Here is a 21,547-nt window from a genome sequence, read left to right on the forward strand (position 1 = left end):
AGGCACAAAACAAAAACAAAAAAAAAACACAAACCAAAAAATCAAGTTTTCTTCTTTTCAAACAGTGGCTTCTACAATAGCTAGTTGGCAGTGGCAATAGTGCGAGATCATCAACGTTGGTCGTCCTCCCATTCACTCAGTATCAAATTGGGCTCTTCTCTTTTATATTCCTATTTTACAGGTTCTTAGCGCGCTCCAAACGTTTTCGTACGTGAACCAACCCATTGCAACTACAAAGCAAACTTTCAAATGCAACTCTTTTTATTATTCCCCCACACTTACCATAATTCTTATAATCGTACTTTATATATTACATAGTTTTGCCGATATATATCTACATATATATATATAATATATAAATATCTAACTACTTACACATGAACATGAACACAAACACAACAAACATAGCATAAGTGAACTCACTTAGAGAATAGTTATTCATAAGTTAAGCGGTGCGGTTATTTTTTAATTTTTTTCATTTAATTTAAACAACCTAGCTGTAAGTATTGGAAAAAACCAAAAAACAAAAATAAACATTTGTAATTTCTTAATTTAGTTGTAACCAAATTTGTCGATCATGCTGGACATGAGATTCGATTTCAAAGTGGTTGGAGATTATTTTGAGTTGTGTTATTTTGGCGAAGGGAGAGAGAGAGCTTGAATGAATGCCATGTGTTACATATATGTAGATTTTAAGTTTGTATGTATGTAAGTATGTGTGAGTGTGTGGCAGTATTAAGTACCTATGAAAATGTAAATTTGATAGAATTTAGTTCTTCATATTGAGCTGTAATATAATAATTTCATCAAAGCTTCCGTACTCCATTTTACATGAAAGTGTTTCGAGAATTAAAAAATATCCTTAACAAAAAAAGTTTATGAAATTTAATTTTTTATTAATATATTGACATTTAATTAAAAAAAAGAATTAAACAATTATTACATTATAATTAATACAAACCAAAGCTTTATTTAAAATATCGTTAGAATATTTGAAATTGAAATTTTCTATTACCTACATACATATGTATATACATAAATATTTATTTTGGAATATACATATGTACATACATACGTAAAGTCGCTTAAAAGTTATTGAAAAATATTTTATATTGGAAGTTGCATATAATACCTTAGTTTTCAGGTGCTTTCATTAAAGTTTTCTATTTAATTCATCCAATTTGGCATTTATTGATAAAAATCGAGTGAAAAATTTTACTCATAGCAAGTTACATATAAGCTTGCCTGAGCTTTCAGAAGCTTTCATATAAATTGTTATAACAGTGACATGTAAGCTTGCCTGAGTTTTTGGAAGCTTTCATGTAAATTATTATAATAATTTAATAATAAAAATACAAAATTCGAATCATTTTGTTATAAAATGCCTTAGAATTAGAATGGATCCAATTTTTGCTGCTTACTTTGTCAAATCAGGAGCTCTTAACTTAAAGTGAAAAATTACTAAGCCATATTTTTAACAAATATTAGTTGGAAAATATGTCAATATATCAGAGAGAAAGTGAAAAGTGAAATGCTTTTAACAAATTTTAAATAAAAAATTTCAAAATTAATGATAAATAATATATTATTAAAAAAAAATATTGGTTGGTAAATATGAAAACTTATTTATTTGTTATTTTGTAATATTTAAAGAAGTGAATTTTGCAACTTTTGCATTTTAAGTCGACCTCAAAACATTTGTATTCACTTTCACTGCGTATTCGAATCATAAAAAACCGCATAAAATGAGCAAACCTATTCAATGTTGATTTCCTACTTAACACTTTCCCCTTTTCAGTAGTCGTCCACATATTTCCTTTTTTTTACTTTTTTTTTTAATAAAATTTCGTTATCAATAAAATTTAATCTGCTCTAGTGTAGCTCTTTACCTACTGCTTTTGTACTCGTATTCACTATGTGCTCATGTGTGTCGGTATGTGTTTGTTTGCAAACAAATTTAACAAACTAGTGAATGTGTGTGTGTATGTGTGTACTTATGATGCACTCAAAGTAATTTCCCCAGCTCATCAACCAAATGCAGTCAAAACTATATAAAAACCGTTATATGAAAAACATTTTTTTATCAATTAATTGGAGTGAAATTGAATTATATATAAACCGTTATATGGAATATATTTTTTAACCATTATTATTAGAGTGAAATCAAAATATAACGAAATCCCGAGAGATTTTCTCAAACAAACGCAAGCAATTTGGCTGATGAATATAGTTGCTGCAAGCAAAATAGCATAATTGGAAACTTAATTTAACAAAATTAGTCATAAAAACATTAGATTTGAACAAAACTTACTTATAAGTCGTAGCACATAAAATTTAGTCCTTAAGCACATATATAAGTTTCTGTTAAAAAGTATATATACATCATATATATATATATAATATAAATCTATATAAATTTACAATACGAAAAAACAAAGAGTAACTAAATATGTTTGTCCATTTTCAATGAAATACAATTTTTATTTATTTTTTATTATTCTTACATAACAAATGACATGCTGCCACTTCTTCCCCCTCTCTGGGCGTTATTAACGGAATCTTATGTATATTTGTAGATGCCAACACATTTATGGATACAACGAACGCTTTGGCGCCCGCACTGGGTGGTACTGCGGGCGCTGGTGGTGGCGCTGGCGCAGTGCTTTGGCCTGCCGGCACGGAGACCAAACAGGAGATCGATTCCGGCATGATGCCACCACCAATTACCACGCAAATGCCGATGGGTGTGCGCCGCCCTTCATTGCCCACCGCCACGCCCATGTTGACGGATCAGCAGTTGGTGCGCCTGAACGTAGCTGACACGCTCAAGACTGAGTTGATCGATGAGACATCGCAAAGCTCACTGGCCGAGGCCATACAAGCGCCCGATGTGGTTATGGCTAATTGCGGCGCACCCATTAGTCCGTCGGCCATGCAGTTTCACGCACATTATGATCACAAGAACAGCATGGACGCGATGATGTTCGATTCGAATAGCATGTCCGCGTTTCCAGTAGCTGCCGTAGCGCCGCCATCCGTAGCGGCGGCCGTTGAGTTGGCCGTCAAGACTAAAATCGCTAAAGCTGTGGCACAACAACAACAAATTGTCGCTGTAGACAAATTCATTACGGATTTAACCAAATCCACAGCGGTGGCAGATGATCCCACTGTGGCGGCTGTTGTAGAGGAAACTCTATTTAGCGGCGTGGGTGGTGTTAATAGCGCTGTCAGTGCAGTTATTGATCATCCATTCGGTGACATTATGCAGCAACAGCAACCACCAGCCATACTCGAACGTAGTTTGTCCATATCGAGCAACTCTTCCTCGAATTCTAACAGTTCGAGTGGTTCTTCGCCACACACTGGTCTCACAGCCACACTCTCTGTCTCACCAAATAACTCGTTGAATGGCCATAATTCACCCATTACACAGGATATAATATTGAATTCAGAACCTGCGGCTGTACTAAATGCCATGCCGATGCAACAACTCTTGCCTACAGCTATGGGTGGCAGCCCGAACGCAGCTGTGTCGCCGAATGTTGTGGTCGAGGCGTCCGTCAATGTACAAGGCACGCCAAATGCCACAACCGTCGCGGATCCTACCGGCGGCATTTCCACGGAAATGATCATGAATCCCGCTGTATCGCCGTCCACGATACTATGTTCAGCTAACGGTGCTGCCACGGCTGTGGTGCCGAATATTATGGCGCCACACCAAGTCACCATGGCCAATTCGATTTTGAATGATATCGCCATGCAACCGCAACCAACACAACAACATGCTGCCGTTGCGGCGCTTGCGCTTAGCAATATCATAATGAGTCCGACCAGTGCACCGGGTGCGGTGGTGGATGATGTGGCCAGTGTTGAGCAGACTGTTGATCAACCGGCCGATGTTACGGTGGCCACTTCGACTGCCGTTAGTAATTTGATTATTAAAGCCGCTGCCGATCTGATATCTACCCAAGAGAAACAGCAACAACAACAGCATATACAACAGCAACATCAGCAAATCCAACAGCAACAACAACAGCACATACAGCAACAACATCAGCAAATACAGCAGCAACAACAGCAAATACAGCAACAACAACAGCAAATACAGCAGCAACAATTACAACAGCAACGCCATCATCATCATCACCAACAAGCGGCACAGCAACAGCAACAGCAACAACAACATCAGCCGACGCAAGCATTAATCAATGGTGCCGCCGCTGCTACCACTGCCAGCACCAGCCCTTTGGTGAACTTGCTTTTAAATCATCCCGACGCGCCACCATCGGCCGCAGTGGCAGCAGCCGCTGTCAGCGAAGTTCAGTCGCAATTCTCATTGGCCATGTGAGTATTTTTCATTTCACTACTCTACATCCACCTGCGTTACTTGTGATCAATCAATAATATTCGATTTCCTTGCAGTCCGCCCACAGCTGCCCCGCAGGAATCTCTCATTGTCGCTTTGGCCACCGAAAACTCAATGCAAAAGTCCGTAGCCGCAGCTGCAGTGACCACAAATGGCGCTGTTGTTACGCAACAAACTACCGCTCCAGCTGCCGGTATTCTGCCCGGTGCTGCCGTTGGACCCGTGCCTCTTCCGCAAGAGTTGACCACCATGTCGGATCAAGATTTGCTTAGCTACATCAATCCAAGCACTTTTGATCAAAGTAAGTGGATTTTTATTTGATTGTTTTTGCAGACCCTGAACACCCTGTATTATGTTTGCCACGAGATTTGTTAAACCCAGAAAAACACTATGAAGATCCCGTAACGTATAATTATAAATTATCAGCATTGCGAGCGGATTTTGTGAAATCAGTTTGAAATTTGCACAAGCCTTTTTCTCTCCAAGAAGCTGTTCATTGTCGCAACCGCCGATATCGGTCTACTATAGCCTATAGCTGTCGAACAAATTGATCGATCAAAGATATCTTCACGAAATATTTCTAACGTAACTGTACATCTTCGAAAAATATTTGAGATCGGACCGATCAAAAGCCAATCCTTGTAAGGAAAACACTTTTACTTGACAAGATATCTTTACGAAACTTTGCACAGATAGTTTTCAATGAAAATTCTATAATCTTAGAAGATATTGTTGAGATCGGAATACTATAGCATATAGCCGCCATACAAACTGACCGATCAAAATCAAATTTTTATATGGGAATATTTTTTATTTCGGTATTACAGCTTTGGTGCAATTGAAGTTGACATTTTTTTCTTGTTTTAAATTTTTTCGAACTTATCTCACGTTTTAAAGGACTGATGATAAAGGTAGACTTAACCTTGAATCCCATCGGAAATGCCCTAAGGCGAGGAGTAAAAATTTGTTTTTACCGACTTTAACTTGTCAGAATGGATTTGGTAACTAGGGTTCCATACAACTGAGCCATATTCCAGTATAAGTTTAGCCAAAGTTGTAAAAAAAATGTTTAGTAATATACGGATCTCTACATTATTTTTCCCTTCAAGAAAAAAATGTAGCTTTATTTTAATAGCGACTTGCTTTACTACATTAATTCGTAATCGAGTTGAAACTGGAATGCAAATCTACGAGTTGTTGTCCACACTGCAAATTCCAATCCAGTCCGCAAATTTGCCTATGTGCTTTGATAAAATTGCAATCAGCTGAGCAATTTTCAACAATAGAAAAAAAAAAATGCAAAATGAAGAACACAAACCAGTGTAATAGCTGATTGTTAATCTAGCCTATTATTAACCGAGTACCCAGCTGTGCAAAAGGCAAAAACTGGTTTGTCAATTATAAACTTAGAACTTCTATTTATTTTAAAATATATAAATTTCTCATAAATCTTTCTGTTTCTATTTTACTTGCAGTCTAAAAACATGGCGTTAATTGATTTCGGCAAGTGAAGGAACGAGTGGCGTACAACTTTTGTGCACCGCTGATAGCATTCAGAGGCATTGATTGGAGGCAGAGAATGGTTCATGGCTATAGCGTCAGTTTACTAGTTGCCCGGAAGCATTGACAGTTTGTCAATTGTGACACACGAGAAATGTGGTGTGGATGGGTGGAGCTATGAGGCAGCTATGGCAGCTGCAAAAACAACAACAACAAACTTAAACTATAAATTGACAACATTAGAAATCATACAAGTAATTTATACAACATGCATACACACAAACACATACACACAAATAAATGTTGTGTCAATGTTAACATTACATTGTTATGTTGGCAGCGAAACCATGGAAAGCTTAAATTTAAGCTTTTCGTCGTGTTTAAATGTTGAATGGAGCAAAAAAAAAAAGTTGTTTTGATGTCAAACGTTATTAGCGGAGAACTAAAGATTTTCCTTAACTACATTGCGATTGCAATTGTTATATAATCATGTTTGCATAACGATAACTGAATTGAAAAAGTAATGTGAAATTGTATGAAATATTTTAGACACATGCGTTTCTAGTTGTATAATTTTGACGTAATTAATTTTTTCTAAAAAATTTACATACATTTTTGAGAATTTCTACTAATTTCTGATTCTGAAATATTTGCGATTTGTTACAAAATCTAAAACAAGTCTCTGGTGCTTAAAGCACAAAACTGCATACAAAAAAAATATATAAATGAAAAAACACATAAGTAAAATTATCTCAGCATAATTAATAGATTACTTATTACTGCCATAGGTCAAGTGAAGATTTGAGCTAACACTTACTGTTATTATTATTGTTAAACTTAAAATAACAAACTTGATGATTTGAATTGTACTACTCTCGTCGGTATTGCAACAAAAAATATACACGAGACTAAAACTATACATAAAACCTTATAGTATAGAGTTTTTAATGTCAAGCTTTGAAATATAGTATCTAATACGTATTTTTGTATAAGTCTATACTATGTATCTGATTAATACATTTATTACAATAATTATATACACAAACATATACAAAAAAAAAATTACAAAAAATCACCAGAAATAATATTTATATAAATAACAATTGAATAAGTCTTATAAATATACACAATAATTTGCAAGCAAACGAATTTGCATTACAAATATGGTCAATAAGTGGAAAAGTGAACGTTAAATTATTGAATTGCACTAAATTGTTGGTTAAAAATGTTGCAAAGGAGTGTGTTGAAACTTTTAGTTATACAAAATAAATTATATATAACATTAAATCAATTGGGCTCGAAGTAAAATAGTAATGCATACATGTTTACTATATATAAGTAACTATTTTGTAGAATAACTAATTTGTATGCTGTTTGGCTAGTGTGCGCACTTAAATTATTGAATGGATTAAATGTTTACAGTGACCTGCGTTTTATGTGCACTTACAATTAATACATAAAAAATATTAAAGTAAAACTAAAAATTATAAAATTTAAAATAAAACTAAAAAATATTAATTAAAAATAAAAAGTTTAAAATAAAAAACAAATAATTAAAAACAAAAAATAAAAAATTAAAACTAAAATATATATAAAACTTACTAAAAACAAAAAAAAAAACGTTCACTAAAGCAAAACAATTTGGTGCAAAATTTTTAAGCATAGAAACTTAAAAAAAAATATTTATACAAAGTTGAGAGAATATTGCAAAAAGACTTTTTGATAGTTCGTTAATATGATTATTTTTTAATTAAAATTATTTTTGCGTTACACTGATAGCTTAGGCATTACATATAAGATTACATTTAAATTATAAGTGGACTTTTTAATGTGCGTTTTTGAGTGATTAAAGCGTTTCGCAAAAACAGATTACAGTATAATATGGAAGGCACTCATGGAGATTTTCAAAATTGTATTTTGAGCAGTTTCTATGTTATAACACATTTTGTTTTTGTAAATTTGTCGTGAATTAGGAGAGTTAGAGTTACTCATACATTTATTTTTGTTGTAGGCATGTTTGTGTGTAAAACAACAAATTACTGTATTTGAAACGAAAAAATTCAAAAATCTCCATAAAAATATGAATACTAATTTTTGTTACTTTCCTATTTCTTTAAGTTTACGAAATGGCAAGCATTGCTATTATTTTTTTTTGTCTAAAATTAAAAAAAAACATTAAATTCAACTGTATGGAAATGCAAATTATGCGTAGTTGTTAATGTGGTTATTAATTGTGATACAGTGCTGAATATGTGTATGGTTCTGTGTTTAAAAACGCAAACTTATCTAAATTAAAATTTGGAGTAAAAATTGTGTAGTTTATTGTAAACGTAACTGTTAAATAAATAATTTCTAATAAATGTTAATTAAAATTTGAACAACAGTAATTTAGCATAACTTAACAGAAACATACGGTTAGATTTCCTTTTGAAGAATATTTTGCCACTCACATTTCAAGCAACATTTAATACATTACTTATATTTTAATGGCATTTATTTATTTTATTTTGTTATTAACTTTTTCTAATTTAATTTAATTTTTTCAATTAAATTTTTTTCTTAATTTTTTTAACATGAAATCATCACTAAATTTAGTTTACAATTAATAATAAATACGTAATATGTTCTACCAACAGAATTCTTCCATTTTTTGTTTACAAAAACAAAAAATTAAACATAGCCTTTAATCCTGTATGTTCATTATGCATTAAATTAAGATGATTGAAGAGGAAAAGTAAAATACAAAGACGAATAAACAACGCTGACTTATAATTATTATATTGAAGTTACATACAAATATATGTATATGCACGTATATACATTATTAAGGTGTCCGCTTTTTCCCAAGTAAATTTTTTTAACACTCCCTGAAATTTCAGATTTTGCGTTGAAAATTAGGGTTCAACGTTAACAAGCGCTTTTTTCAATTTACGTTTTTCCACATATTTGTTTGATCTTTTCCAGCTCCATAAATAAGGTCTAAATGATTTTTTCATGAAAACCATCCTTTTAAAGTTATACACAGTTAAAGTTAGCCACCAGGTGCACAGTATTGATATAGTACACCATGTCGTATGAGCAACACCGAACGTACAAATCACTTGTGTCAATATTCATGAAGTTCGATGTATAACTTTAACTGTGTAAAACTTTTAAACCAATATTTTTATACAAAAAAAATGAGACTGTTTTGTAGAACGAAAAACTTTGAATTAGAATATGTATTGATTATAAGATATCAAAAAATCCCATGTCATATACTTAGGAAAAGAAAGATGATTCAGACACGTTTTAAATTGAAAATAAAGAGCTTGTTAACATATTAACCCTATTTTTATGGAAAATCTTCAACTTCAGGAGGCGTTTGCAAAAAAAAAACAATAAACTGGGGGAAATAACTCACACCGTAATATACATACATATGCACGTATATTAATTAATGTATATTAATTGTTAGTTGTGAAGCATGGAAGTTAACTGCGTTTTACCTAATTACAAGAGATTGTACATATTCTATATCTTAAGCTATCTAACTTTAACTTTGTTCAAAAGTCGTTATTTTGTCGTATACATACACACTACAAACAAGTACATTTCACAATTGCAATGTATACAGCGAATGTTTTAATATAATAAAAAAAATAAAGTTCAAATATACACAAACAAATAAAGAAATAATAAACTTTATGAAAAAACACACGAACACATGTACATTTTTTGGTGTTTTTACCCACTATATGACTAGTGTCTCAACGCCTATTTGCAGCTTGAGGATAAAAAGATAAAATTTGTATCAACTTACATAATTTAATATTAAGGCCATCTGAAGCGCCACACAGACCTTACTGGACATCAAGCGTTGGCTTGTAGTGTTTTTGTATTTCTTTATACATATTATACACTGAGATAAGTAGTAAGTTGTGTTAAGGAGATGATTGCATAATTGTTTATTGTATACATAAATTGATGGTTTCAGATAAATAAATAAGTGATGGAAATATTTGTCTTTTAATTCTTCCAGTGGTACCTAAATCTTTTTAAGTAAATACAGCAATTACAATCAATTTTGATGAAAAAGTCAATTAACACATTGAATTATTGAAGTTCCAATTTCTTATTAAAATATATTTTAAATAAACAATTGCTACTGATTCCATCATAAACTAAACCACATATTATTTTTTTATTTGGGTCCCTTTTCTCTGCTATGATAGACAGAGTGGTTTTATTGCTATAGAATTATTTTATCCTTAGTAATATTTTATAAATAAATTAAATTTTTATAAATAAATATATTTAAATAAATAAATTTATAAAAAATATAGATAGATTTATTAATTTAAAATTTAATTTCTAGAAAGATTTACATATATATTTAAAAATGCATATTCAAGTCGTAAATCGATGATAGCAAATAATTCGTTTCACATCTCTAAGGAAATTGACGATAATAAATGTCAAGTGAGTGAAGAAGAAAAGAAAAACAAAAAGCAGCAGTAGATACAGAAGTTAATTTGTTAAAACTCCTTTAAAATATAAAATTACGTACTTAGATTATGTGTGTAAAGTTATAGCACTATATATATGAAATATAAAAGCTACTTTTAAGGGAAATTATGGATTTTTTGTTTGCACCTCTACCTGAAACAAATTGTAAATATCAATATCTAGTAGACACGGCCACTCAATAAACTTCATATACATATGTATGTGTATTTATTTACAGTTCAAATGAATACGGAAGAATTACGTTTATGGCAACGAAATGCCATATTCGAGTGTGAATGTGATAATTTCATTAATAGACGGATAGAAGCTGGTCGAACACACCTATTGACACTGCCGAATCGGGCACATTCTGAGTTACCTGGAATTGATGCTGCAATACGGCAGCATGGACTGCGGCTCCCGGATGTAATGGGAAATAATGATCACAGACCTATCTCCAGCGCCAGCAGTAGTAATAGCATTAGGAACGTTGAAAATGATGGTCATACAGATAATAACGCTAATATTTCCCCACCTCTTGCTCAAAGACGACGATTAGTGTCCAGAAATCCGGAATATGATCGTGATAATATGCTTGACAGAATATACCAAGAGGCTTTGTTGACAGCTTTTCGAACGAGAGGGTTAAGTGCAATCCGAAATCCTTAATGCTAATGGAAATAATCGCTATTTAAGTGAGCGAAGGTGGCAAAAGTGCTGACTTCAATAAAAATTAATAAAATATTGTATGTATCTTAAATATTTATGAAATTTTAAATAAGACATCTCAATTGAAACAAAATTCATTGGAATTGCATCTATGTAGCTCGAAATTTGTAGAACTTTACGGTAATTTTTAATAAACATAATGCTAACAAATGAACTAATTGTGTAAAATTGATGTTTGCCAACTTTTTTAACGCCGATAAGCGTACCGAAAAATACAATGCGAATGTGATTCGGTACGCTATTTGCTTCGCAAATTCAAAGCTTGATATGCAATTGTGAATGAGTACAGCTGTTGAGAAGCAAAGAGAGAGAGAGAATTACCAGCTGTTTAAATAGCGGTTTGAGTTATTTCATGCCATTGACAATTTTGTTTTTGCTCCATGTGGCTATTTGAGTAAAGTTTTTCGTGTGCCAGTAATTTGTGTTTAATATTGTTGAAGGAGTTAATAATATTTGAATTAACAAGGACACAAAATGTCTTCGATAGAAAATGAAACAGCTGCGCTCAGCGAAATGGTTTGTGTTGAACATTAAATTGAATAAAATTCTGGAGACTTAACTTTTCACCTACCTATGTAGGAGCGTCTAACAGCCCATTTGCGCACAGAAATAGAAAAAACAAAACGTGGCGAGGGACTTGAATTTGAAGAGGATGAAGAGTACGCAAAGTTGCAAACCGAGAACACAAAACTCAAGCACCGGTTAGCGATTTTGAATAAGGTTATATTTCATCATATAATAACAGTGTGTCATTACTAAATTATATTGCTCAATAATTTAGGCTATTGCGGCAGAAAACAATACCTTAGGTGTGGCTGCTGAAGTGACTACAAAATATCAACCTGCCGAATTACCAGTTGCAGTAAACGAAATGATTTCAATAACTGAACATCTTGTGGATTTATTTACAAATGCTATTGCTTTGGCATTCCCAGAGCTTGCCGGTACCCAAGCAATCATATCACCGGTGAATGCCAATGCTGCTAAGTTTGGTGACTATCAATGCAACAGTGCAATGTCACTTGCGAAGACATTAAAAGCTGCTGGCGTAAATAAATCACCTAGGGATATAGCTAATGAAATTGTTAAGAATGTTGTACAATCGCCACTCGTAGCTAAAACCGAGGTCGCTGGTGCAGGTTTCATCAACGTATTCCTCCAAAAGTACTCAAGGCACTATATTTTAACTGTCAAAAATTTAAAAAATTATATTTTTCAGAGATTATGCAGTGCGCGCTATTGATACACTTTTGCGTAAAGGCGTTAACCCACCGGTTTGCCGGAAGCAACGCATACTCGTTGACTTTTCTTCACCGAATATAGCAAAACAAATGCACGTTGGTCATTTGCGTTCAACAATTATAGGTGAGTCCATATGTCGTTTGCTCGAGTTTCTGGGACACGATGTTCTGCGTGTCAATCATCTGGGGGACTGGGGAACACAATTTGGTATGCTTATTGCGCACTTGGAAGATCGCTTTCCCAATTTCTTAAACGAAAGTCCACCTATTGGTGACTTACAAGCCTTCTATAAGGAATCGAAAAAGAGGTGAGATCAATAAAGCAATAATAACAAACATATTATATTTTTATTTGGTAATCAAAGTATTTTTAATTTTATTATTTGAGTAGGCGAACAATTTATAAAATTCTTGTAGTTCCTGTTTTTAATCAAATCCCTTTCCGTTAATTAACTAATGTTAATTATAAGTTATTATATTTTCATTTGTTTACATTTTTCAGATTTGACGAAGATGAAGCATTCAAGAAGCGTGCCTACAATTGTGTCGTACTTTTGCAAGGTGGTGACGCAAATTCCACAAAAGCCTGGAATCAAATTTGCGATGTCTCACGTCAAGAGTTCCAAAAAATTTACGATCGCCTAGATGTAACACTCAAACCAATCGGCGAGTCTTTCTATCAGTCACGTATGGTAGAAGTTGTCAAGTATTTGGCATCGAAAAATCTACTTGAGGAAGACGATGGTCGCAAAATTATGTGGGCTGACGAAAGCTCATCGGGCATACCTTTAACGATTGTCAAGTCTGATGGTGGTTTCACTTATGACACATCGGATATGGCTGCAATTCGTTATCGTTTGGAAGAACAAAAAGCTGAATGGTTGATATATGTTGTAGACTCTGGCCAGAGCACACATTTACAAAATATTTATCGTGCTGCTGAACGCGCGGGTATATTTAATCCGAAAATTCATCGTGCTGACCATGTGAACTTTGGCGTAGTGCTAGGAGAGGATGGTAAAAAATTCAAGACCCGTTCCGGTGAGACAGTGAAACTGTCTGATCTCTTGGACGAAGGTTTAAAACGTGCGCTAGATAAATTATTGGAAAAAGAGCGTGATAAGGTGCTTACACCAGAAGAACTAAAAGCAGCACAAGAATCTGTAGCCTATGGTTGTATCAAGTATGCCGATTTAAGTCACAATCGTACAAATGAATATGTGTTCTCCTTCGACAAGATGTTGGAGGATCGCGGCAACACGGCCGTATATCTACTATATGCATTTACCCGCATATGCTCAATTTCACGTAACTGTGGCGAGGACTTCTCCGACCTTGCTAAAATACTGGATAGTGGCACAGCTATTGATTTGGCACATGAAAAGGAATGGAAATTGGCGAAGACACTATTAAAGTTCCCCGATGTGCTGGTCAAGATTTCAAAAGACCTACTGTTGCACACGCTTTGTGAATACTGTTATGAAATTTGTACTGTGTTCTCCGAATTCTACGACAATTGCTACTGCATTGAGAAAAATAAGAGTGGCGAAATTGTCAAGGTCAATCGAGGCCGCATTTTGCTATGCGAGGCTACCGCTGCGGTACTGAAACAATGCTTCTATATTTTGGGCTTAAAGCCAGTTTCCAAGATTTAAAATGTTAATTACTCACTTTAATGTGCGTACTGTTCTACTACTGTATACATTTTTTACAAAGCAAGGCGTTTGATAATTCGAAATGAATAAAAAAAATTAAATCAATACTGAATAGTCCTTGTTTTAATGTTTTGAACAATTCCAGCAATTGTTTTTATTATAAGTTAACGATTTTCAGTAAAATCAATGTGCGAAACCTAATCTAACCTCAAAATTAAAGTTTGAACTTCAACTAAATTACTTAATTTAAGGTATATTATATAATTTCGCCTACTTTTTAATGTTTTCTTTTTTTATTAAAATTATATTTTGTATATTAATTTATTTCGAGTTTTCATTGTATGCTTGGCAACAGTGTCGCTTTCCTTCAGCCATAGACCGTATATAATTTACGTTCTCTGCTTCAGTTGTCAATGTTGACGTTGTTGTGACCGCATCAGCTGTTTAAATTGTATTTATTTTTACACCAGTTAAAACTTGCATCAATTAACTCCAATATGGATAAGGAAATACCTTTCGAGGATCTTGTTGACCGTGCCAACGAGAAAATAGAGCTTGGTTATGAGTTGATCTCACAATTAGAGGCATACAGACAAATAAATGGTGTTGATAAAATTCAACGAAAAATCAGTCAAGAAGTGAAGTTTCTGCAGAAGGTAAACATATGGATCATTCATGGTTTGCAGTAAAATAATATGAATTGAAGATCACAAAAATGTTTAGCAAATACGCAAATATACTATTGAGCTTTTAAACGTTTGCAGGTTATTAAAAACGAAAAGCTAAAGATAAATCATGTTCAGTGTAGCAACCTTACACACTACGACTTCCTTGTGCAAATATTGAAGTTACAGCAGGATGTAGTACATCTCGATTGTGGATTTCCAGTGGAAGCGCGCAGTAATCCACTACGTGTAGATATTGTTTGTGAGAATGGTTTGAAGTGGATAAAAGGTGCGTCGAAAGTATAAATATAATCCAAATGTATTTTTGAGTTATTCGATAAATCCGTATAGCTATTGCACGTAATTCCAAATCTTTGGCTGATGCAGCAAAAGGTGAGGCCAGTTATGGAGCGCGTAGCATACTGGACCAAGCAGAGGAGTTTGTAGATGCCAGCGCCCAACACTTATGCATGTTCAAGCCACCAAAAGTATGTGTACATGATTTTATACTTTTCCTTTTATATGCCGTTGATCAAACACATCGCTTAGGTGGTTTTCTATTTCAGCCAAACCATTGATAACACGCTACTTGTAGAACTGCAAGAAATCGGCGTTGAAATTGCATCAATTGCGGAACCCTCGGAAATAAATGAGAGTGCGGATATTTCTAGTGTGAGCACATTAAATATAGATATAACTACATTATTGGCGTATATAAGCAACGTGTGCAATGGCAGCTGTAATTGGCAATTCCGTGAGGGCATACTTACCGAGCAGGCAGAAAAGGAGCGGCAGACACCATTAAAACCTGTCTTGGATAATCTATTTAAAGGTAGAATAGAAGCTATAATAATTTGAATTTTAATAGATTTTTTGTTCATTTTAAGGTAAGCGTCTCATATGTTGTGAAACAGCGTACAAATCATTCGAAGAGATTATCTCTTTGTTGGCGGGTCCGCAAGAGCACAAGCGTGCGGCGGAGTTAATGCAAATTGTGGAAATTTTGCCCGATGTGACTGCGGTGCCTGATGAATTAGCTGTGATTAAATTTAGCGGCAAAATAAATCAGAGGAGCTTGAAGATTTTCGCCTTCGGCATGCAAATGAAAGCGGTGACTGTGACCTCAAATAAAGCATTCGTACGCTCAGCGAAAATGCAGGTGTGTTTCACAAAAAATATTTGTTTTCTCTTATAAAGTTAACAAATTGTTTTTATTTCTCAGGGCATCAATGTGCCAGTATTTACACACCAAGCTAGAGCTTTAACAGAAGCTAAGGAGTCATCTGCCACACCCATGCAATGATTCCCTATTTCGGCAATATAACTTGGTTGTTGATTAATGCTCGGATATAGTTAACGAAAACACGAAAAAATATTTAATTGCATATTTCTAAACCATTTTTATTGCGTAAATTTAGCTAATGTATTTTTGTTAAACTAATGTGACAAAAAATTGTATAAAGTGAATTTCAATATGTTATGTAGGTGTAAGCATACATACAACGCACAGCCAAGTTGTACAACAAAAGTGTTCCAAAGCGCATATGCTTGCTGCAGACGAAGCCACTGCCACTGCTAGTTTTCTTCGTTCTCATAGAAACTTTGCAAAAGTGCGAAATAGCTCATCGACGAACTGATTAACTGAAATCATAAATGATATGTAGTTATATAATGTACAATTTAGTTAAACATATTGTTAATAATGTATTATAACTAATGTGTATACGTACGCCGGAGAAGCTGTTCAGCGACAATATTGAGAACTTCATCGCCGTTATGCATGTCTGTCGTTGACTGCGCATAATCATGAATTGCAAGTTTTTGCGAAAGGCGGCACTGGTGGAATAAGAAAGTACTGGAAAGGATTCCTTTTTTTCTTCATCGGCAGCTACTTTGACACTACTCTCCCAGTTGCAGGCATACAAATGGTGGCCATCTCAAGCGACTGCAGTGATTCGAATAGAAATTAGTATAATTGTTATAAATATATATTTATTTAAAATTATGAACGCTAATAAATCGTAAATTTTATTAAAAATTGTCATTTTTTTTGTTTATTTACGAGAATCGTGCATCGTTCTCTATTTATTCTGCTCTGCAACATGTACATAATTAGATGTTGCCAGCAACATACATGTTGCGGGATAATGTTGCCAGCAACATAAATGTTGCGTGACAATGTTGCCAGCAGCATATGTTGCGAAACAATATTGCTGGCAACATAAATGTTGCGGGACACAATGTTGCCAGAAACATATGTTGCAGTAACTTTCTGCGCGATTCTGCGCGCCTAGTGGAATTTGTGAATTGACAATCTGCGTTAAATTTATTGTGCTGCTGGATTAGGGGTGGGCATTGTTAGAAGGAACAAATTTTAATTTCTTTAACCTTTAACAATTTTGTTTTCTTTAACGAAATATAGAATACAATTTATTTAAAATAGCTTTGTTAAAATAAAAAAAAAAATTGTTAAAATATAAAATATTTTTATAAATTTTAATCAGGCATTGAAAAAATTTAAAAAAATTTGTAATTTTCTAAAATAATATTCACTGCATATTAAATAAACTTTAAATTTCAAAAAAAATCTTTTAAAATTAAAAAAAGTGTTATTTTAAAGTTAAAATAAAAACATGACAATTTTTTTTTTGTAAAAAATATGTTTCAAAGGTAATACAAATAAAATAAGTTCTAAACAAGGTTGCCACATAAAAATATAAAATATGAAATACTGTCAAAATTCGTTTTTTCGCAAATTTGAATTTTTGTCTTAAAAATTGTTAAATAATTAAATAAAGGGTTGCCATCTACTTTTTTTAAAGAACATATACATACATATTTATATAAAAATAGTGGTGTTAAAAATATTGAATATTTTTAAAAGGATATGCAATTAAAATTAAAATAAGGGTTGCCACGTAAATTTTATATAGAACGTAGGCTTATAGTTAGTCAATGAAAATTTTAAAAGAAATATAATACATAAATAAGAAAGACAAAAGCAATATAAAAATTTGAACAAAGAAAATATAAACAAGAAAGACAATAACAATTTAAAAATTGGAAGATTTTGAAGCTGGAGAGAGCAATTCCAGTAGACAAATTGCCAATTAAAAATTAAAATTATAATATATATGTATACATATATGTATGTATATCAAATAAAAGGGTTTTAACTAAAATTTATCAAAAAAAAATACTCTTATGGGGTTGCCATCTGCTAAAAATGTATTAAAAAAATTCTTAAAAAAAAATTAAAAAAAATTAATCGGCACACTCTTTAAAAGTTTTCGAAAGCTTGACTTTAAGTAAAAATGTAAATGGAGTTGCCACTCACATTAAAACCAAATATGTTTTAGAAAATAAAATATCAATTAAAAAATTGCTAATTAATTGAAATTTTAAAAAATTATAATACACATTGGCATGAAACAAACAGCATTTATAGTTAACCAATCTTGTTTATAAAAATATTATTTAGTGATGTTGCCATCTGTTAAACATTAAAAAGAATTTGCGAAAAAATATTTATTACATATGTACTTAAAATAATTACAGAGATTTGAGTTGTTGCAAAAAAATTAATAGGGTTGCCACCCTTACCAAAAAAAATTAATTCAAATTTCAATAGAAAAACTTAAAATTGCACTATTTTGAAAATTAAATCAAATAGAATATAGGTATCAAATGGCAGATATTTAAACAATTTATATTTTAAATATACTATTTTGCAGGGTTGCCAACTGCTAATATACAAAAATACATATGTATATGTATGTATGTATATACTTTTTTGGAAAAAATATTTAGAAATATATGCCCTACACATACGCTTTAAAAAATTTTCTTAGACTTATGTTTCTGTAAATTTTTTTATGTAGTTGCCAACCTTATCCAATTTGACAAAAGTTAGTTTCTTTGAAATAGAACATTTTTTGAAAATTTCTAAAAATATAATATATGTTGGTATCAAATGAAAGATTTTTAAACAATTTTTATTGTAAATATACTATTTTGTAGGGTTGGCAACTACTAATAATAAACAAATTTTTTTTTTGAAAAAATATTTTGAAAAATATTGTACCACACATACGTTAACATTTTCTTAAACTTGTGTTTCGGTAAACATTTTGATAGAGTTGCCAATCTTATCAAATTTGACAAAAGTTAGTTTCTTTGAAATAGAACATTTTTTGAAAATTTCTAAAAATATAATATATGTTGGTATCAAATGAAAGATTTTTAAACAATTTTTATTGTAAATATACTATTTTGTAGGGTTGGCAACTACTAATAATAAACAAATTTTTTTTATGAAAAAATATTTTGAAAAATATTGTACTACACATACGTTAACATTTTCTTAGATTTGTGTTTCGGTAAACATTTTGATAGAGTTGCCAACCTTATCAAATTTGTCAAAAGTTAGTATTTTTGAAAGAGAAAATTTTTTTGGAATTTTAAAAAAATATAATATATGTAGGTAACAAATGAAATATTTAAACAATACTATTTTGTATGGTTGCCATCTGCTAATAATGTACAAAAATATTTTGAAAAATATTTCACTGCACATATGCCTTAAAAATTTTTTTAGACTTACATATGTTTCGGTAAAAATTTTAAAGGCGTTGCCAACTTTAACAAATTTCTAAAAAGCTAAACTCTTTAACAAAAAGATATTAATTTAAATAATTATATTTACATATACATACATATATGTACATATGTACATATGTACATATTTTAATAAAATTCTTTGGAGAACTTTTAGTGCGAAATATTGTACATATTTACATACATATGTGTTCTATACAAACGTTTTGAATTATATTGTCACCATTCCAGCAAAGCACAAATAATTGAGAGAGCGATGAGAGAATGTAAACCAAAAACTTTACATAATCACCAATGAACATGTTTTGACCCTGAAAAAAAATTATATTAAATAATTATAAGAATATATAAATTTGATAGATGAAAGGCAAAGGAAAATCTCAGATATATTAAATTTTAAATTTTAAATAAATTAAATAATATTTTTTTTAAATATTTTTTTTTAATATAAAATTTAATTTTATTTCATTTTAAAAATGTATTTACTCCAATCAGTGCTGTACTCACCGTCACCAATTGAAAGCCCACCATGCAAATTAGAACCGATGAAATCAAGAAATTCACCAATAAAATTGGACTGAAGAACTTCTCCATGCGACTGACGAAACTGAAAATGGTATACAACAAAAAAATAAAACGCTCAATCTAACTTTTCCAGTTTTCCGCCTGCCTTTGCTCACTTAAATAATACGCAATGCTTGTTGGCAATTTTATCCAGACGCCGAATGCATTCCCGTTGGAAGACCGCCTCTGTGCCACGCCCAGCTCGCGTCGCTGCATACGAATCGGGTATAATATTATCAATTTGCGTGTGTAGAATGCGAAACTGGCCACAAGTGTAAGAAACAAAGAAGCCAAATAGCGAATCCTCCGCAAAGAGTGTTGTCACCACACAAACACCGGCCCAAGCGGTGAATAAATAGGTGAGCGCATAACGCCAGCCATGATTTGCGTCGTAAGGGAATAACATTTTGTAAGGAAATGGCTTCGGTACGGTATCCAAGGCATCGGGTTCCATATTAACCGTTAGCATGTAAAGTTCCACCAAGGGCAAAATGCAGTACATGGTAATGAGGCTGGACTGGAGCACCGAGATCACTTGAAAGACACGCATATTGCGGGCACAAGCGCGCTCAACGGTGGGGTGTGAAGAGCTGTGTTGAAAAAGTGCATTAAAAATAATAATTTCTTACACTTAACTCCTTAATTTGATTTTGTACTCCTCACATATGTACCTCGTAATCCAGATGTCCTTAACGAACTGTGCTAACAAATGTTGAAAGTCCCGTTGATGCAGTCGCAAATGCAGCAAGCGTACAAAGTTCAACACACCCATAAATGTGGTGCAACCATTCTCCGTGGTGACCATTATATTGCCGAAGGATTTGAGCAGAAATGCACTCTGAAAACCGATGGTTATGCCAACCATGGCCACCACATACCAGGCCCAAGTGCTGTACAGCCAGCGAAAGTATTTCTCAAACTCACCAGTCACTTTGGGTTTCAGCGGCCACGATCCGTTCAGTTTTAGCCAGATGCATTGTAAGGGAAATCTGAAGGTTTTTGGATCCTTAGACGGTTTCGGATTGAATAACATCTTAAAGAATATTGAATTTTTGTTAAGGACTCTTAAATTTTTAGTCGGAGATCCTTTTTTTATGACGTCTAACGGGCAAATAAACACTAAAAACTGGCAATCAATCGGCATTTCCTGGTATTTATAGGGATGGGGCGGCTGCCTTTTCGGCAATTAAATTGCTGTGGGCGTGTAAAGGACTCAGCATTTCTCTTTTAACTGTCAATCATGTGAGACGGCCGCACAAACGGCATTTTTAATTATTCGATTTTGTGTGGCCATTCATTTGGGTGATGTGCAATTTAAATGTTAGCTGAATTTTTAAACTGCCAATAATTTTGTTCAGTACCCACAGTAAATAAATACTGATTGCCCCTTATGGGCGTGGAGAAGTTAATAATTTAACGGTCTACTTTTTATACTGCTGTTTGAAAGGCTTTGAAAAATATGAACAGAAGGACAAATATGTGGTTCCAAAGATAAAAAAAAAAATATATTGTTATTTAAAAAAATTAATATATTTTAAATATTTTTATAATATTCGAAAAAAAAAAATTCAATAAGAGAGTTGCACCTGTTTTAATTCACTAAGTGTATATGAAAGAAGAAAAATGTAATACGCTATCAAATTGAAAATATTTTAGATAACTTAAGTTTTTTAGATTTTTTTTTTATTTTATTAATTTTTTTGTAAAGGTGGCAACTTTCTT

At 32.6% G+C, this 21,547-nt stretch overlaps 5 protein-coding genes across 7 annotated transcripts in view; 4 read left to right on the plus strand and 1 right to left on the minus strand.

Moving 5' to 3' along the window:
• LOC120776160 (nuclear factor of activated T-cells 5) overlaps positions 1-7,153 on the plus strand; it is an 88,281-nt gene extending 81,128 nt beyond the window's left edge. For both annotated transcript variants that reach the window (XM_040106756.1, XM_040106755.1), the window contains 3 exons: positions 2,577-4,344; positions 4,423-4,667; positions 5,842-7,153. In XM_040106756.1, the coding sequence (XP_039962690.1) occupies positions 2,577-4,344; positions 4,423-4,667; positions 5,842-5,846 (2,018 nt within the window). In that variant the 3' untranslated portion in view covers positions 5,847-7,153. The remainder of the gene's footprint in view (positions 1-2,576; positions 4,345-4,422; positions 4,668-5,841) is intronic.
• Positions 7,154-10,312: 3,159 nt separating this feature from the next.
• LOC120774752 lies at positions 10,313-11,114 on the plus strand. Its single transcript, XM_040104510.1, has 2 exons — positions 10,313-10,519; positions 10,593-11,114. The coding sequence occupies exons 1-2, from the start codon at positions 10,483-10,485 to the stop codon at positions 11,021-11,023; spliced, it is 468 nt and encodes a 155-aa protein (XP_039960444.1). The 5' UTR covers positions 10,313-10,482; the 3' UTR covers positions 11,024-11,114.
• Positions 11,115-11,456: 342 nt separating this feature from the next.
• LOC120775417 (probable arginine--tRNA ligase, cytoplasmic) lies at positions 11,457-14,091 on the plus strand. Its single transcript, XM_040105595.1, has 5 exons — positions 11,457-11,599; positions 11,663-11,803; positions 11,865-12,247; positions 12,303-12,632; positions 12,827-14,091. Exons 1-5 carry the CDS (start codon positions 11,558-11,560, stop codon positions 13,977-13,979), a joined length of 2,049 nt encoding a protein of 682 aa, XP_039961529.1. The 5' UTR covers positions 11,457-11,557; the 3' UTR covers positions 13,980-14,091.
• A 321-nt stretch (positions 14,092-14,412) lies between these two features.
• On the plus strand, positions 14,413-17,068 carry LOC120775271 (UPF0415 protein C7orf25 homolog). 2 transcript variants are annotated; one of them, XM_040105366.1, is made up of 6 exons: positions 14,413-14,635; positions 14,744-14,933; positions 14,996-15,132; positions 15,194-15,476; positions 15,532-15,803; positions 15,867-17,068. In XM_040105366.1, exons 1-6 carry the CDS (start codon positions 14,477-14,479, stop codon positions 15,945-15,947), a joined length of 1,122 nt encoding a protein of 373 aa, XP_039961300.1. In that variant the 5' UTR covers positions 14,413-14,476; the 3' UTR covers positions 15,948-17,068. The 2 variants fall into 2 exon arrangements, with proteins under 2 accessions (XP_039961300.1, XP_039961302.1); XM_040105368.1 differs by having other exon boundaries at positions 15,607-15,803; positions 15,867-15,958.
• LOC120775270 (odorant receptor 13a-like) lies at positions 16,193-20,956 on the minus strand. Its single transcript, XM_040105365.1, is given in 7 exon segments — positions 16,193-16,285; positions 16,375-16,574; positions 16,577-16,589; positions 19,465-19,572; positions 19,769-19,868; positions 19,942-20,415; positions 20,497-20,956. Coding segments are annotated over 7 exon segments (1,323 nt in total). The 5' UTR covers positions 20,859-20,956; the 3' UTR covers positions 16,193-16,219.
• Positions 20,957-21,547: the final 591 nt, after the last annotated feature.

The sequence above is a fragment of the Bactrocera tryoni genome, chromosome 4 (genome assembly GCF_016617805.1).
Source record: "Bactrocera tryoni isolate S06 chromosome 4, CSIRO_BtryS06_freeze2, whole genome shotgun sequence".
NCBI classification, from domain to species: domain Eukaryota; kingdom Metazoa; phylum Arthropoda; class Insecta; order Diptera; family Tephritidae; genus Bactrocera; species Bactrocera tryoni.